General features: G+C 37.2%; 1 protein-coding gene across 2 annotated transcripts; it reads left to right on the forward strand.

The window, feature by feature from the left end:
- The first annotated feature begins 20 nt into the window (after positions 1–20).
- Positions 21–17,885, forward strand: LOC110835407 (armadillo segment polarity protein). 2 transcript variants are annotated; one of them, XM_022075578.2, is made up of 13 exons: positions 21–280; positions 697–760; positions 1,633–1,860; positions 2,821–3,008; positions 3,401–3,705; positions 4,571–4,872; positions 5,255–5,403; positions 7,278–7,739; positions 8,972–9,139; positions 9,399–9,549; positions 9,823–9,974; positions 11,203–11,287; positions 13,842–17,885. In XM_022075578.2, exons 2-13 carry the CDS (start codon positions 724–726, stop codon positions 14,054–14,056), a joined length of 2,442 nt encoding a protein of 813 aa, XP_021931270.1. In that variant the 5' UTR covers positions 21–280; positions 697–723; the 3' UTR covers positions 14,057–17,885. The 2 variants fall into 2 exon arrangements, with proteins under 2 accessions (XP_021931270.1, XP_087209048.1); XM_087352922.1 differs by lacking the exon at positions 11,203–11,287 and having other exon boundaries at positions 13,842–13,993.
- Positions 17,886–18,351: the final 466 nt, after the last annotated feature.

Raw genomic sequence — 18,351 nt, forward strand, 5'->3', positions numbered from 1 at the left:
TGACTTTGTATAACTTGCAGTTATATACCTATAAACTGGTTTCATTTCAAGTTCTAAGGTTTAAGCTTTTCCAGTAACTTATTTTTATTCTGTTGCAAGTATTATAAGTTCATGGTTCTACTTCATATGACTTTGGAACCGACGAACGCCATTTTCGGAAATGGTGATATGATCGGACGTTAATTGCTGATGTCTGTTTATACAACCATTTGTAAATAAATTAAGTAGTTTTCCGTGTGCGGATTTCTGAGACACTGAGCTGTATTTGGAATACCTACAGGTGAATGTCTATTATTCTTAATCTTTGTGGAAATAAGTTCGTGGAACGTTTGTTAAGTTGGGGTGTGGTGATAATGTTGATACACGGTTCTGTCAAAAATGTTGTAATATATGATTTCGAATGTAGTGTGATTGTTTAAATGGGAAAAGAAATGTAATGGATCTTTTTATGTTTTATTACTAGCATGGAGTTCTGTGTTAACAAAGTTTAGCATAATTTTCAGTGGAAGTATGAATGACAGAACTGCGATCGATTATTAAAAACGTTTTCAATATACTAATTTTCTTATAAAAGAAATAAAAAAAAACATGTTTTGCGTGTATTTTACAGACAAGAAATATAGTATGAAAACTATTACTTTCAAGTATATGATATGATTAATCGTTTTAACTGTTCAGCTTATCTGTTAATTTCAGTTGTTTGCAGTTCTGCCCCACAACAAAATGAGTTACACAATGCAGCCACAGCAAGCTAGGCCAAGTAAGTTGACCAGTGCTTCATTTTTTACAATATATTGTAGCTTGTGGATTTAGTGTTGTAGAATTGAGATTAAATATAATAGTTAATAGTATCCTAATATTTTTTCCCCATTTTTATAATTTAAATCTTCTCAGGCTATGTTGGTATAAAATATGGGGTTTGGGTACAGAGATGTTTCACCATTTTTGGTATATTGTTGTAAAGTGTGTTATGTTACTCTGAGGAAGTAACATAAGTTGCACATATTTGAAAACAAAGTGCTTTAGAAAATAATGAACCTAAAAGGAGTGGATTAAGTAGGAACAAAGTATATTGCATAATAATACATAATTTAGGGTAGAAAAATCAAGGTTTATAACATGTTGGATTATCTGGGTTGCGTCCACCCCATGAATTGAGGTGATGAAAGGATAATATAAAATAGATTCGGGAAAACAGGTAATGAGGGTATGAACTAAATTGAATTGGAACTGCCAGACAGTTGACTGTGTCCAAAGGAAATATACCCATGATAGTATGAATACTCCTTCAGAACCGTATTATGTTACAGGATTGTTAATCTTGCCAGATGGGAAACAAAATTCAGCTGTATTGTTCTTGACACATCACATCATGCATCTACAGGCCAAGTTGGTGTAGGGTAATATTTCTATCTGTGTTTGTATGGTACTCAGTTCAGTATTTTTGCTGGATTGCTTTCTATTTGCAAGTTAGTGCTGAGACAGTATGTTGCAATATGCCTTGGCCTCCTGTTTCCTATTCCTTATATTTTCATCTCATTCAGTTGAAAGTTAATCATTGACTTCATGGGAAGTCACACTTACCACAAATATGCTGTAATTGATAATATGTTGATTGTTTCGTTGTTTCAGTGTCTCATGGCAAATACCAGAGCCCTGGTGACCTGCCATTGGGATCTGCCAAGGAGCAGACTATTATGTGGCAACAGAATTCTTACCTGGGAGATTCTGGAATCCATTCAGGTGCCACAACACAGGCCCCATCACTCACTGGCAAAGAGGAAGATATGGAATCAGAACAGCTTATGTTTGATCTTGACCAAGGATTCACACAGGGTTTCACACAAGATCAAGTTGATGGTGAGTAACATACTTGTATGTTGTAGTTTAACCCAACTGTAGTGTTACAAACTATTCAAGAAATTCATCTTTTATAAAAAATGGAGGCCTCTGTACACAGGTTATTCAGAAATTATCATAAATCATTTGTATGGTTGTGCAATTTATTAATGTATATGTACTTGCAACACAGTAGTATAAACCAGCCCCCAAGAGAAAAAATAAAATATGGTGTAACAAATAGCCCATCTGTATACCATAAATTTTTAATTATAGTGATAACCATTGACCTAGAGAAGTATTATCAATTCAAAATGCTGGCTAACATAATTAGAGAACCAACATAAGATATTTGCTAAACAGCTGGTAAGCATTCAAGGACCAAATAATACTACTTCATAAAGAGAATAGAAAGCAGTTAAGGTATTAGTTGGTAAAATTTAGTGATATAATATAAAGTTGGAAAATGAGTGAATTTCATACTTCTTAAAGACATTAACTTCAAATTATGAGAGCGACATCCTGCAAGTGTGGTTAAGTCGTAAACCACTTGTGCTAAGTGTCGCATGCCATTTAGATAGGAGAGTGGACAGGTACTTACCAAGTTAAACTCTTAACATTATCCATTTACTTTATTGACTAAACTAAGGCTTAACAATTGTTTGAAACTAAATTGTCATATTAGCACATAAAATAAAAGTGCCCCATGCTAGCTTTACCATGTATAAAAAGTGTTTACATTTAATTTAAATTTAAAGGAGATGAGGATGATACTTTTGGTAATGACATTTGTTATTGTATGTCTGTCACAATTGTTTGTTTTTGGATTAGTAACTATAATTAATAAAGACCATTTTCAGTGACTGATCAGAACATTTATGTGGGAAATCTTTATATCAATTCCAGTAACTGCAAATACAATGTGTACACTTACATTTTTGTTCAATATAATTAGTAACATAGATGTGGTTTTGTAATCAGAGATGAACCAACAGCTGAGTCAGACACGCTCACAGCGTGTCCGGGCTGCTATGTTTCCTGAAACACTGGAAGAAGGAATTGAAATACCATCAACTCAATTTGATTCTGCTCAGCCCACTGCTGTTCAGAGATTGGCTGAACCAAGCCAGATGCTGAAACATGCTGTTGTGAATCTCATCAATTACCAGGTATATAACTGGTTCATTTTGGGGGGCTAAGCCCCGTAACGTTTAACTGTGGTGATACTGTACTTGTAATCACTAAAATTATGATCATATCACTATCATGATTAGTCATCGTTACAAGTTGTTTATAAATTCTGAATAAAGTAACTTCAGATTGTCTGTTTTCTGATAATTTGGTGTTCCCCTTTCCTCCATTATGATGGATAATCATGTATCTGCTGTGTCTTGTTCTACTTGTTGGATGGATACAAGCCGTATCATCTGGTAATGTCTTCAGTGCAGTATTAACTTAAATATATATTAGAAACTTTGGTTTGGTTAACTGTGATGTAGGGAATATGTTTTCATTCCTTCAAGAAGTACTCTTCAAATAGTGTTTAAAACTTTTCTTTCAGGATGATGCTGATTTAGCCACTCGAGCTATACCCGAACTCATAAAACTTTTGAATGATGAGGATCAAGTTGTTGTGTCTCAAGCTGCCATGATGGTGCACCAACTGTCGAAGAAAGAAGCCTCCAGGCACGCCATAATGAATAGTTCTCAGATGGTTGATGCTTTGGTTCGAGCAATCTCCAGCAGTAATGACCTGGAGTCTACAAAAGCAGCTGTTGGAACTCTTCATAATTTGTCGCATCATAGACAGGGGTTGCTTGCTATATTCACGAGTGGTGGTATTATAGCATTGGTGAAACTGCTCAGGTTAGTTGAATTTTGATTATTATAAGCAGGAAATGTCCCGCTCCATAGCCGCGTGGTCTGAGGCATCATGCTTCGGACCGGCAATACGGAATGCGCGCTGGTTCAAGTCTCTGGGGAGAAATTTTCTCATGCGCTTTCAACCAGTGTATGAGACCAGTGCCAACCCAGTATCATGAGGAAATTGAGGAGCTACAATGAGTAGCGTAATCCGGTCAGGAAAACTATCAATGGCTGGGGGTTCGTCGTGCTGACCACACGTCACCCTATATCTGGTTGGATGATCGTTCACCTCTGCTTAGGCATGTGAACGTGAGGCCAGCCATCAAGCTAGTCAGCTTTGGCTCTCTGGAGCTGTTACGCCACGGATTTAATTTTTAATAAGCAGAAAATTGACTGCCTTTTATTTAAAATCTTATAAATTAGTCTTTGTCACCAATAGATTTTGACCCTGCTTTTTGGTACTGGCCCGGTGGAAATGTGGGCTTGTTGTCATCATTTCATATGGTCATATTGCCCCTCTCTTCAGGGCTGATAGAAGTAGTATTTTCGTCTAAAATGGCGGCAAAATCCCAACTTCTACACCGTTCCAGCACCTGTAAGCAGATTCCATATCAATAAAAGTTTTGCAACTTATAAGGTTTTGGGTTTTTAGCCCTATACCCATCCCCTCACCAGGTGGAGGGTTATTCCTTGTTTGCTATACATACATAATTGTTTATTCAGTATGTTTGTAAGTGTCTTCCATTACCAGAGGAATCTGTTACGAGGTTTATTTTCTTTGGAGGCATTGATGGTTTACTGTCTCAGTTTAAACAAAATAGTTGTGAAGGTATGAATTTGAATTTGGTTTTGATTTATATTCCAGCTCTCCTGTGGAATCTGTGTTGTTCTACGCAATTACTACACTCCATAACCTACTGCTTCATCAGGATGGCTCCAAAATGTCAGTTAGACTTGCCGGGGGTTTGCAGAAAATGGTGGCTCTCCTGCAACGCAATAATGTCAAGTTTCTGGCCATTGTGACAGACTGCCTGCAGATCTTAGCCTATGGAAACCAAGAGAGCAAACTGATAATTCTTGCTTCACAGGGTCCAGTAGAGCTTGTTCGCATCATGCGTTCTTATGACTATGAGAAGTTGCTCTGGACCACATCACGTGTATTGAAAGGTACACTCACACTATTTATAACACCATATTTTTTATCATAGGATTATCATGCAATTTGGGGCTATCCTATTTCCTTTAATATTTTGACTTTACGCCAAATAACATTTTGAGTGTTTCCCTGATGATTTCCTGAAAAGTACATTTCTGCCATGTTTACATTTATGATATAAATTCCCCTGACCCCATGAAACCAGTACAAACAATAAGATGCATAGAATTCCTTTTGTTATTTTATGTGTGTTGATATTGAACATTTGAGTTTAACCATCAAACAGATTTAACATGTACTTATAATTTCACTAGCGTGATTTGTTTAGCCTTGGTTAAACGTATGTTTGTGACTTTGTCACATTGTAATGCTTTTAATATAATTTGGCTTCAGTTCTGTCCGTCTGCTCAAGCAACAAGCCAGCTATTGTGGAAGCTGGAGGAATGCAGGCGCTGGCCATGCACCTTGGTCATCCAAGTCAACGTTTAGTTCAGAATTGTCTGTGGACTCTGAGGAACCTCTCAGATGCTGGAACAAAAGTGGTGAGATGAACATTATTGCTGAAATTCTGTTTCTGTAGTTAGCAGTTTTTTGTTTGATATTCGTGAAACTTATAGTGTAACTAAATCTTGTCTTAATGTAAGGGTGGCCATACATAACTATGAGTTACCAGAAGGCTTGCGTGTGTGGTGAATTTTGCCAGAAGGTTTGGCCAAAAATCGAGCCTCTGATAAGTCTGCAGTCACTTGATTGATTACCTGGAGGTTTACATGGATGTTTAAAAGTCGTAACGTTTGTGGGCAGAGACGGGGGTAGAGACAAGGCTTGTATCATTTGGTCATCTCAATCATTCGGCACAGCCGTTTGTGTCAGTGTGCATATTGCTAAAGAACTTGGTAATTTACCACCTATGATGGCTACCTTCTGCCAGAAAGTAATTAATGACAATTTTTGAAGCCAAATGTGGAACTCTGAACAAAAGATCAAGAAGAGTGACTGAACAGGAGGAAATATATATTTGCAACACAGAATGCCATACTCACAGCCATCAGTAGATTCGTCACAAGAGCAAACCTGGACAACCTTGACAGGAACTTACTTTCAGTGTTTTACACTGAATGAATGAATACCTTCCAGCACCCACATGTAACACTGCCTTGCACAGCAAATATTCAGTAATAATTTTTTTCTAATATAATTGCAGATATCTGAATAAATGTTTATAACTTGCCTTGCACTATTCTTTTTGAAAAATTTTCTAAATGGTTGTGAGTGTTTCTTGAATAACTTTCTCTAGTGATTGTGCTGAAATTGCCACCGAGAACTTTAAATCCTCATAGTTCCTTCCAGTGGCGAGAAATTTCAGGGTAGTGCACAGCCGTCCGTGCGGAGAAATTGTTCTCTTTACGGTATCTTCCTTCCCGATAACTGGAGAAACAAAGTTTAAAAGCTCCACGTATGTGTCCTCATCCATTCGCAGGTCGATATGCTAGTCTGTGGATTCTTACCGAATTTCATTCAACAAATTTATGTGAGAATATTTTGGTCTGTCTAGCCAACATTTGACCCACTTAGAACATTTTAGTTTTCTTCTCTTTTTCGACATTAAATTAACAGCAAGACCGATTAAAATTACATAGTCGTCGCTGAACGTATTGTAGCATCAACTGAAGAATAAAAGACTGAGGACAAAACTGTGACAAAGTTTGTATGTGTGTGGGCTGTCAGAGGTTTGAGGCTTATCTTCCGACTTTAATCTTGGAAGGCAGGCCTTGCAGTGAGTCATAGCATGTATGGTTACCCTAAAAGTTGGAAGAGGCATTTCCTCAGAATGGATATGTACTACCATGACTTCATCTCCAGGGTCTCATTTGAGCAACTGTGAAGTGGGTGAAGGTGAGGTTGGCCCTTTAGAGGGTAGGAGAGCCTATTCTATAAACATGTTTTGAAACATTGATATGTATGAGTGTTGATGGAACAGGCTTTAAAAGCCTAAAATCTAAGTGGTTCGAGAAGAAGAATTTTATATTCCAGCTCTCCTGTGGAATCTGTGTTGTTCTACGCAATTACTACACTCCATAACCTACTGCTTCATCAGGATGGCTCCAAAATGTCAGTTAGACTTGCCGGGGGTACTGCAGTACACAGTTAAAATATAATCATTATATTTTAGTCACTAAATAAATCTAGAGCACAGTGTTGGGGTACTTTTTACGTGCACAATATCAAAACGCTGAATGTGATCTGTATATATTCTGTGCTGGCTAGGTTGCAGTAGTGGTACGTGACTTATCTGGAAGATACTGGTTTTTAATCTCTGATAGGGAAGTGAGATCCTGACAGAACTCTATGATTTTTATATATTATTATTTTATTTATTTTGTAATAGTGTTATTGAATGTTAAATGGTTTATAGGATGGTCTTGAAGGTCTGCTACAAAGTTTGGTCCAGCTTCTGGTATCCACTGATGTGAATGTAGTGACATGTGCTGCTGGCATCTTGTCGAACCTGACATGCAACAACCAACGCAATAAAGTGACAGTATGCCAAGTGGGTGGTGTGGATGCTCTGGTGCGTACCATCTGCAATGCTGGCGATCGTGAGGAGATAACAGAACCTGCTGTGTGTGCCCTGCGCCATTTGACATCCCGACACGTCGAATCAGAGATGGCTCAGAATGGCGTGCGTCTAAATTATGGCATGCAAGTGATTGTAAAATTGCTACAGGCTCCATCTCGATGGCCACTTGTGAAAGCAGTAATAGGCTTGATCCGAAATCTGGCTCTTTGCCCAGCAAATCATGCCCCTTTGCGTGAACATGGAGCCATCCATCACCTTGTTCGTCTTCTGACAAGAGCTTTCCACGATACACAAAAGGTATGTAAACATTTATAGTCATTCTTCTTTGAATTTTCCTATTTTGTTGGTTCACCATTCTCATACTATGTGCGTGTGGATCAGTCCATGTTTCTTCCATTTAACCAACCCTTTGTTGATTCAACACTATCCTCGCAATGTATTTTCATAAGGTCTATCTTAATATTTGTCATTTGGCAATACATGTTTTAAATGCTGTACTGTGGGGCTGCTGGCTGAACTTCACCTGTGAGGTTAACAGTTCAGCAGTACATTAGTGTGGCATATGGCAAGCTGGACTGCACATAAGCTGTGACTCATGATCTTCCAATTGGAACTTATTAACATGGTTTCTCCATGAAATTTATAGTATGCTTCATTTTTCCCCATTGAAGTTACATGTACTTCCCTTCATAACTGTTTTTACTGATTTGTTTTTTCTTCCATTTCTGAAAAGTTTTAACAATACTATCTTCTCTAGTTGTATTTCTAGTCCATATTTCATTTCTACTCTTTCCAAACCATTTATTCTTGTATCAAGTTCTTTCACATGCAGGTTTTATTCATTATAACATTAAACAAAATTGACAATAATTCGCTTACTTTTGTGTCTCCGTTATGTCTCAGACCGTGGTGACTGTCCCTTATTTGTTGTTACATAAGTTCGCTAATTAAAATGAATGTTTCTAAAGAATATCTGTGCTTCAGGCATCATTTTCTTCATTTCTGTAGTAGCACGGACATTGTATTTGACGTGTTGCATTGTTATGAAGCATATCTTAAGCACAGCTCCAAAAACATTGAACAAGATAAATTGCATGTAAGTGTGGCAGTACCAGTAATTAAAATGAAACTGTCACAGCTTTTAGAATATTTTTTGTATCAGTATGATACTCAGTGAATATACACATTTTGATCTATGCTGCATTTTATTCTTCTTCCGTTCTTTCTATGTGCGTATACAGCTACAGTTTATTTTTAATCCTCTACTATGTTTTTATTTGATATAAGTTTTTTACTGTTTCATTTCATGCCCAGTTAAACGTAATATAGGCTTAATTGAACTCTGTCTGGTTTAGTAAAGTAATGCACTAAAAACATTTTATAGGTCCAAAATGTGGATCGAATATTCTGAGTTCCGATGGCATTTAATTATCTTGGACAGCTTGTGTAGAATATTATTCTTTTTGACAGCATATACTTAGTTGCAAATTCCAGGACTTACATAGATCCTGAATGTAATGGGATTCTAGAGATCCTCAGTTGCTAGCACTGGAAGCCAGCAACCTGGGGCATATGCTGATGGAGTGAGGATGGAGGAGATAGTAGAAGGAACTGTTGGGGCTCTGCATATCCTGGCCAGGGAATCAAACAATCGGACTATCATAAGAGGACTCTTGGTTATCCCAATATTTGTGCAGGTTAGTCTGAATGAAATCGTTTTTAAGGTTATGATAATAAAGATGATCATAAGAATATTACATATTGTGTTTGGCCTTAATTGTCACTTATTTTGGTTTAGAGAGGCTCCCATATGTAGAACTGGCTTAGAGTAGTAACCTATAGTGTTACAGACTGTACAGGTAATGTTAAAATTTTTAGATAAAGAGTTATGTGAGCTGAATAACTTGACATATTTATTTCCAACTTGTATTCAGAAAGTATTGCATTTGATTTCAGTTGTTGTTTAATGAGATAGAAAATATCCAGCGAGTGGCTGCAGGAGTACTGTGTGAGTTGGCCGCTGACAAGGAAGGTGCCGAGATGATAGAGCAGGAAGGAGCCACAGCTCCATTGACAGAGTTGCTGCATTCACATAATGAAGGTGTTGGTAAGTAGTATTTTTCTCATTGTATTAGACCTCAGATGTCCTCTAATTGATGTAGTCCGAACTAGACCATGCAAATTCAACATCAGAGTCTACCATTTGGACATTAATTTTTATAACACTTCTAAGACTGAGGAGATGAGAAGTATGATATTAAAATGTGTCAAGAGTAAGACTCAAGCAGGAAGAAAATTTAAATTGGAAAAATAATATGCATTGGAATATTAATGAAATATGAGTGTGCTAAATTGATATTTTCTGCAAATTCTTTATTAGCAACATATGCAGCAGCTGTTTTATTCCGAATGTCTGAAGATAAACCGCAGGACTACAAGAAGAGGTTATCCATGGAATTAACCAATTCCCTCTTCCGTGAAGACCAGAATCTTTGGAATGGAGGTGATCTTGGGATGGGTCCAGATTTGCAGGTATGTTTCTGTTGTTATTTTTTGTTGATCCTAAACTTGGCCTCCCTGGAGTTGGTAATACCATCATGTTATTACATACTTATGTCCAGTTTGTGTTTAAAATTTGAAGATTTTCATTGAATCGTGTAGGATTGCTTTGCTTTGCCGCCGCATTTGTTCATGTCCTGTTAGGTAAGAATACGTAGGATTGTGTTTTGTCTTAGTGCCGTATTTGTTCACATTCTGTTCATCATATGGTTGCTTTCTGTGTTGTGTGGCCAGCTCAGTGCTCAAATTTGAAGGATCAGACAATGTATGAAAACTGACACACTGTACTTACAAGGATGATAGGTGCATACCATTCCGAGGGGGCTTCTGCTGCACGTACACACTTTTTTCACTATTGATGCTATTGCTGGAAGCAGACTACATGTCCCAACTACCCAGAAGACTGCAGTCTTCAGACTCACTGCTGTAAAAACTTAAAATCTTAGATACTTGGCATTTCTATATGCCATTTTCATTAGTTGAATAGGTTTCATTCACCATCTGTCCTGTCTTTTTGCAAAATTCATTGCTACGCACATGGCAGAAATGATCGGAGGCAGTGGAATGAATTTCATTGACATGTCAGGGTACATTCACAACTCTTATCTTGGTACAGCGTGATTTATCTGACAGGAATTCAGTTTTGATAGTAGTTAATCAGACCTTTAGTATTTACAGTATTAAAATCTCCATTTTATCAGTCTTCCTTATGCCATCTTTGGAATTTGCATGAGTTGTATGTAGCAGTAGCAAAATTCACATTCAGGTATTTCCTTATTGTGTTCCTATGAATTATAAACATTGAATGCCTTTAGTTAAGTGAAGCATGATTATACCATATATTTTCTTCGTGAATTAGAAATGCTGTTTGGGGGGGGGGGGGGGGGGGTTATGTTACTTTTATATTTTGGCATTGGTGGAAGTGATAATTTTTTTATCCTCTTAGACACTTAGATTACTGCCATGCACTTGTTAATTCATCTGTTCACCATGCATTTTATCACAGTAGCTGTAAGATTTGTATAATTTTTGTCTCAGCTGCATCTATAGTGTCAGTCCTCGTCCATGTTGCAGATTTGGAGGAATTATAATTAATTTATCTTTTTGTTTTATGATTTTTGAGCATGTCTTGTGTGTCTGTTGCACATTGTATTTGGTGTGGTTGTTTTTTGTTTTTTTTTGCATTGATACCCCATTGCAGGATATGCTTGGCCCTGATGGTATGTATGGACAGGGACCACCTAGTGTACATAGCAGTCATGGCGGCAGGCCCTACCACCAGCAAGGTATGTTCAGGTGAAGGCAGTTGACCAATTGACAATCCTTCAGCATCTATCGTCCAGTAATCAGTAACAACCTTTGGTGCAGGATCTAACAGCGTGTTTTCTTAACATAGGCGTAGAAGAGGCATGAGTATACAGCTAGTGCAAGGCTGAAAGTTGAATATTTCTTTCATGTCAGCAGAACTTGCCCATGATTAACATTGTGTTGTACTGTGTGGAAAAGAGAATGTCAGAATTCTGCCAAAATATTACCAGAATTATTTATGTTCTTCATTTTAGAATCTACTTTTGTGACTGACTATAGTAGAACTGAAAAAAAGTACTTCTGATCAAAATAATACTTCACTGTCAGCTAACTCAGTGGATCATAGCGGTCCTTCTTGAGACATTAATACTCACTCAGCTAGTCAAGATATTTTGTTTTCTGAAACCTGACGATTCATTACCAGGTTCTGTCCAGGGAGTACATCTGAAGAGGAACATTCTTTCCCTGCCACTTGATGATGGAACATCCATTTTCCAAAACTGTGTTTAAAAAAATATGATAGCAGGCACCGTACTTTTAAAATAAACGTAATTTCTGTAACAACACAACATTTTCAGAAACATGTAGACCAAATTTTTCACTTTCAGAACCCAGTTTAGTCATGAATGAACAAAATGTACATATATTAAGGAAAAGTGTAGACATTTGTCTGAACATCTGATGATGTTCCATGTAGATTATAGTCTTTTGGATTGGAATTTCTATCCTCGAGATGGAGGTTATACGTACTAATGAGAGATTGGCAACTACTTTCAAGGTCATATTTCATCAAAATCCAGAAGCTCTCAATCCACAACTTTACCATTGTAGAAACTTGAAATCTCGTATGAGGTCTATTTTAAATTTCCTGGCTTGCCAACTTCATTTGGTTCATCTTCCTGACTATTATCTGCATGTTTATAATTTATTGTCCATCCTCGGATTAAGAGACCTTCTTTTATAACTATATGAAACTCCTGTAACATTCAGATAGAACTAATATTTAACACAGAGGTGTTGAGTACTTCTTTGTGCCATGAAACCACCTTAAAATTCACATGTGTGGTCAATATTTTTCACTGTACTGAAACATTTATCACTGTCCCTGTTTTTCTTGCTTGAATACGAATGTCTTCTGTGTTTTCTTTTAAAATGTTAAATCAAAAAGTGTTGTGTTGTAAAATTCATGGTTCACATAATATGCATGTCTTTTGTGTTTTTAATCATTAATTTTTAATACATTTATGTTTGTAAAAATTATAATGTAATGAGTTATAGAAAATCTACTTTATTTTTTTAAGTTAAAATGTGTATATGTTTGGTCACTCAGGAAAGAAGCATTAGTTTAAATTGTGTATATTAAATGAATTGCTCATTGCAGGTATAAGTCGTGAGTAGTCGCCACTAGTGTTAACTTCTTGAATTGTTGAAAACATTGCATGTGCCCTGTAATGAGTGTTTATAGTGAAAACATTTTATTCTGCTGGTAGTGTGGTTCAATGGCAAGAGTTTTGCAGGAAATTCAGTTTCAGGGATGACCCAAGCAGGTCGGCAATGAACGGACTGGTCCAGAATTTTACAAGCGTGTGTGCTGTGACCATCAAAATGAAGGGCATTGTTAGTAGAAAGAGAACAGTGAGATTAGTTGACAGAATTGCATGTGTAAATAAAGCAATTATGTAAAGTCCTTCCAAATCTGTAAATGTGTATCATAACAATTGACTATATCATGATTATGGACTAACAGGATCTTGACGGCCACGGTGGTCTAGCTGTGTTAGAACACTGGGGTCCCGGGTTTGATTCCCGGCAGTGCTCAGATTTACAACTTGTGTTTTCCTCCGGGGTTTCTCCGTGGCATTCCAACAATTACTCCACTTTCATCATCATCCCACAAAAAGGGGGTCACAGCAGGAGCGTTAAATGTTGCGGTCCCGATCGAACCCATGTACTGATGGGTCGTGAATCCTGCTAACCACCAATGCATACCATGCTGAATGGTGTGTACTGGACACACAAAAAAAATCAGGATCTTGAAATATGTGTGTATAGGATTCTGATGCTTCAAAACCTCAGTGATAATGACAAAGGTGTTAAAATTTAATTTTTGTTGTTTAGTTTTGTGAATGTTAATGGAAGGTCCTTCAAGAAAGTCCTACCAGTTCTCTAAGGTATGGATGTTCAGTTTGAGGAAATATGTACAGAAATAACTTACATGCAAGTGGCGAATGAAAGACAACATTTTATCTGTTGTCATCAAAATCACTGCAGTACCAGTAGTTGCTCGTTTTCATCAACTACAAATTATCTTGGAAGTTGATGGTTTACGTGTTGAACTTGTTTTTCGTTGACAATTGAAAAAAACATTCTCTCAAGTCTGCTGTGCTATTTAACCCTAAAATCATTCCTGTGCTCTAAGTATATAAGAAAATGTATACAACTGAAAACTCTCTCTCTTCGAATGTCCTTGTGTGTTAGCTTGCCTTTGTAGCTGATGGCTTTTTTTTTCTGTTGGAATCGCCATTCCTTTAGGTTATGACCAGATACCAATAGATTCCATGCAGTGTTTGGAGATTGGCTCTCATCATGGAGCTGGAGGTGGGGGAGGCTCAACATATGGGCCCATGGATGCCATGGATGTTGGCGGACCAGATTCTTCCGACCTCAACTTTGACCACCTTGATGAGCTGCCTCAGCCCCCACAAGACAACAATCAGGTGGCAGCTTGGTATGACACTGATTTGTAGTAGTTTGGCTAAATTTTGCCAGTTGTTGATGAACATTGTATGCATCATTTTGTGGCTGATTGGCTAGTCGATGAGCATGGATCTACAGAGGGGCATTTGGCCATGCTTGTAGTGTTAGAAAAAATGGAAAAATTCATAAAGAGATGTAAGTGTATGAAAGTGACACTATATTGTCCCACTAATTATGGGTACATAGATACAAGTCATAAACACTTACTCATTGATCTTCAGCTAAAATTGATGGTGTGTAAACTTGTTAGTGTGATTATTTTAATTCTTTGTTCAACATTTCCAAAGTCTGAATCATAGAAAGGAGTGATGTGAAGACAGTTGGGTGAGTCCAAAATTAAGTGCCCACCTCCTTGTATAACCATCAGTCAGGATTACTGAAAATTTGAGGATGTCACACATTCTACTTTTGTAGACTAAGATTGCTTAAAAATCTGTACAATTCCTTCTTTGTTGAGTAATAATATTGCATTATTGCATGTTTCTAAGTCAACATTCTCAGACACATGACAAAAAAATTTTAAGTAACATCTGATCCTCTTCTTTCCCCTCAAGAAACCTTTTGCTGTGTGGAGGTCAGAGTGGAATTGATCATCTGAGTTTTAAACACACGTCCTGGTATTCAGCCATTCTGTTTGTAGCAGCGTGAGGTCTGTTAGGTGAAAATGAAATCACACCTCTTGTTAACCCTTTAACTCCCGAGTTTTAACCCACTTTGCGCATGTCCCAACCCAGGTTTTTAATCACTCACTGGGATCGGTAAAAATCATGCTTCTGTAGCACAAAATTTGTGTCATTCACCCATATTGTACGTGGAATTACATTTTGTGGCTGTAACCTTCCCCCACTCTCTCTCTCTCTCTCTCTCTCTCTCTCTCTCTTTCTAACTCTAAAAAAAGAATGTCAGAGCAGCCTCGTCGTCGCCTTCTTCCTTTTCCTCTCGTTCTGTGTCGTCACTGCTTTCGACAATATTGTTGATAGCAAAGTCATAATAGCTGTCTTCATAAAAGGAATGTTATCATTACCTAAAACATCTAAAATCTCATCTTCAGTCGTGCTATGTTTACTACTTGAAGCCATTTTGACAGACAGCTGTCAAGAAAAATCACGATCACAAAAAAAACATCGACATCTCAAGCGCAGCAATCGATAGAATTGTCTAATGCATGTAGAACGATCGTTGTTAATTCCATCTAGTGGTAAACTATCAAAGTACGTCGCCAGAATATACTCGGGAGTGGGACACAATGCAACATTTTAATTCCGAGTCAACTCGGGGTTGGGACGGCGGAAGCCATGTTGGCCTTCCGAGTTAACTCGAGTTTGGGATGTAAAGGGTTAATAGTAAGAGTACTGATCAGTTATTGAGTGTTTTACATGTAACAGAAGTAAGTGTTCAGAAGTGGGTGGCATCAGTTAATTAACATTTTTGTCATCCATTCTTTCGTACTTTGAATTAAGCTTGAAACTGTCATGTCCTTAAATTGGTGTAGTTTAAAACTATTTTGTTTAATTTTGCATACGTCTTACACAGTCAAACCCCGGTTCACGAACGCCTCGGATCACGAACAATTCAGTTTACGAACAAATTTTCCGAACACAAAGTGTCTCGGATGACGTACTGTGTCTCGAGTTACGAACACGCAAGCCGTCAACATCGTGGAGCGATAAGCTGGGAGTATCAGCGTCGGCAGTATTCGTAGAAGAATGATCCAGCATGGGGCCAAAGAAAGACAATGATAGCAGCAAAGTGAAAAGAAAAAATACCAATATCATGATAGATGTTATGAAAGAAATCATAGTCAGACATGAAAATGGTGTTTGTATCTCTGATCTTGCTACTCAGTTTGGGATGGCAAAATCAACGATCTGTACTATTCTTAAAAATAGAGAGACATTCAAGAAAGCCGATGTTGCAAGAGGAATGACAGTTATTACTAAACAAAGATCACAGATGATTGAAGAAGTAGAGAAATTGCTGCTAATTTGGATAAATGACAATATGTTAGCTGGCAACAGTGATTCTGAGGGTATGATTTGTGAAAAAGCAACTCGATTGCATGATGACCTGGTAAAAAAATGTCCTGGTATGAGTGGTGATACTGATGTTTTCAAAGCTAGCAGAGTCGAGTGGTGCCAAGAGACAGAAAAAAGAAAAAGAATCCCCTTCCAAACAATAACATTTCACTTCCTCACCACCTTCTGCTTAGTGTTGTGTTTATCTTTTTTGTGATAGATTTAATGGTTTCCATTGATTTTGTGTTAAGAACTTGTGCACAAAGTACTGTTGTAAAATTTTAAATAAGCAATCATCTGGGGTCCAGGAACGGATTAATCCATTTTACATTAATTCCTATGGGGAAAATAGTTTCGGTTTACGAACATTTCGATTTACCAAAGACCTTCAGGAACGAATTAATTTCGTGAACCGAGGATTGACTGTATTTCTTTGTTTGAGGTGCAGGTTGACGATTTGTTAACTGAAACCGTCATAAGTAATTTGTTATGATCTTTTACTATTTGATTATTCCTTCTTTCTTGTCTGGATGTACAGTCTTTGTGTTTACAGATTTGTTTCGTCTTCTGCAAAGTCGCAGTGATTTAATTTGGTTCACTGTCATCACCAGTTGTATTAAGAAATGACTAGTGTTTATTATGATAGGGAATGACTGAATTAATGTGCTTTGTTGATGAATGTGTGGTTGATACATAAAACATTAATTGCTGTGATGATCATTTAATAAAATTGGATGGTGTCCATTCTTTCATTGATACCTACGTCACTCTTCCTCTTTCACCTGTCATTGAACTCATCTGGTGTATTAATAAAGTCTTCTCTGGCTATCAGCTGTGTTAGACGGCGATTAATCACCGTCTAACACGGCTGATAGCCCGAGAAGACTTTATTGATGAAAGCCGCCGTGGAAGCTTCACATCGTACATCTGGCATAGTATTTCTTCCATAATGCACTGCATTGGTAGGTATTGATGATTTGTTAGGAATAGTTCGCTACATTTTATCATATGTAAATGTATTTAAGCATTTATATGCAATAGTGATTTAACAGTAGAGAGTCTAAGTGTTGTATGTTTCGGGGATACAGAGCTTTGGTGTTGAAACCACAACGTTTGATTTTGGTGGCTACCATTTTCTCCCATTTATCAATGTTAAATAAACATTTTAACTGGTGGAAAACAATCTTTCATTCCTCCACCATGATATTTTAGAATACAGGCTGTTTTTCAGTGTTCCCGACAGTCGCCCGGTATTACCATGCGACGTAACTAAACTCTGTGTGGTTGCGCAAGAAGTAGTGACATTGATATGTAGAAATTAACTGGATCCTTAGCTTTGTAATTGTAGATATGTTTCTGCAATGTATTATGTTTATATTATTCTAAAATATGGGGTCAGCTGTCGGTCAAAGAGATTACTGAATTCACTGTGAAATGTACTTTTAGGTATTGGTATATTATTGCTACCATTTCTGTAAAAGTGCTTTCCTGGTAACAGATGACTTCAGTAATAAAACAGTGCAGTTGTACTTATTTCCAGTGAGAGGGATAGAGTCTGCACTAAGTGAAAAACACAATTTTTGTTATTGTTTTTGTGTTGCACTTGGATGTAAATCATTTTCTCCAGATGTCTCCACTTAATAACTGGACCCTGTGAATGTAAACATTTACTTTGTGTGTAACGCTGAGAAAAGAATAACAGGGTAGTGAGTGTTAGATGATCGTATCCTTACATATAGAAATAGAAATCTTAATTTATGTAATCTTTTTATAGATGGATATGAAATAAATATAATTATATTAATACAGTGTTATGATTATTTATGCCGATGCTTTGTATTTTAAAGTCTGTCTGTTGATACCCACAGTACGTTGCTTTGCCTCCAAGGCTTTTTATATATTTCAAAGCAGTTCATTATTATCTTGCTTCTCAGACTTTGAAAACAGATCAACCCACTGCTGGTTTGCTTGCTAATACCGTTGGTTATAAATTGGTTAATGTCGCTGGATTTCGAACCGATAAATCCCAGCTTTAAAAATACAACCTTTGCCCGCATTTCTCCCGAAGTCATGCCAGTATGAAACATAACCCCAGCCTCCTTGTAATTAAACAACGTAATTAGCCGCTCCCATTAGAAATTTGCCTCTGCCTATAGATCTGGACCCTCCCATATACTGTATTCATTGTCTTGTACACGCCGGATGATCCCAACATTGTAGTTTGTTTATAAAGTAGCAACACCGAGTGTAATTTCCGGTATTCTATTCTA

The sequence above is a fragment of the Zootermopsis nevadensis genome, unplaced genomic scaffold, assembly GCF_977971745.1.
Source record: "Zootermopsis nevadensis isolate Lab colony 2312 unplaced genomic scaffold, Znev_1.0 Znev_ptg000021l, whole genome shotgun sequence".
Taxonomy (NCBI): Eukaryota; Metazoa; Arthropoda; class Insecta; order Blattodea; family Termopsidae; genus Zootermopsis; species Zootermopsis nevadensis.

Coding starts and splice junctions, on each gene's coding strand:
- LOC110835407 (XM_022075578.2), top strand. CDS start 724: ATGAGTTACACAATGCAGCCACAGCAAGCTAGGCCAA. Junction 1,861..2,820: donor CACACAAGATCAAGTTGATG/GTGAGTAACATA, acceptor TTTTGTAATCAG/AGATGAACCAACAGCTGAGT. Junction 3,009..3,400: donor TGAATCTCATCAATTACCAG/GTATATAACTGG, acceptor CTTTTCTTTCAG/GATGATGCTGATTTAGCCAC.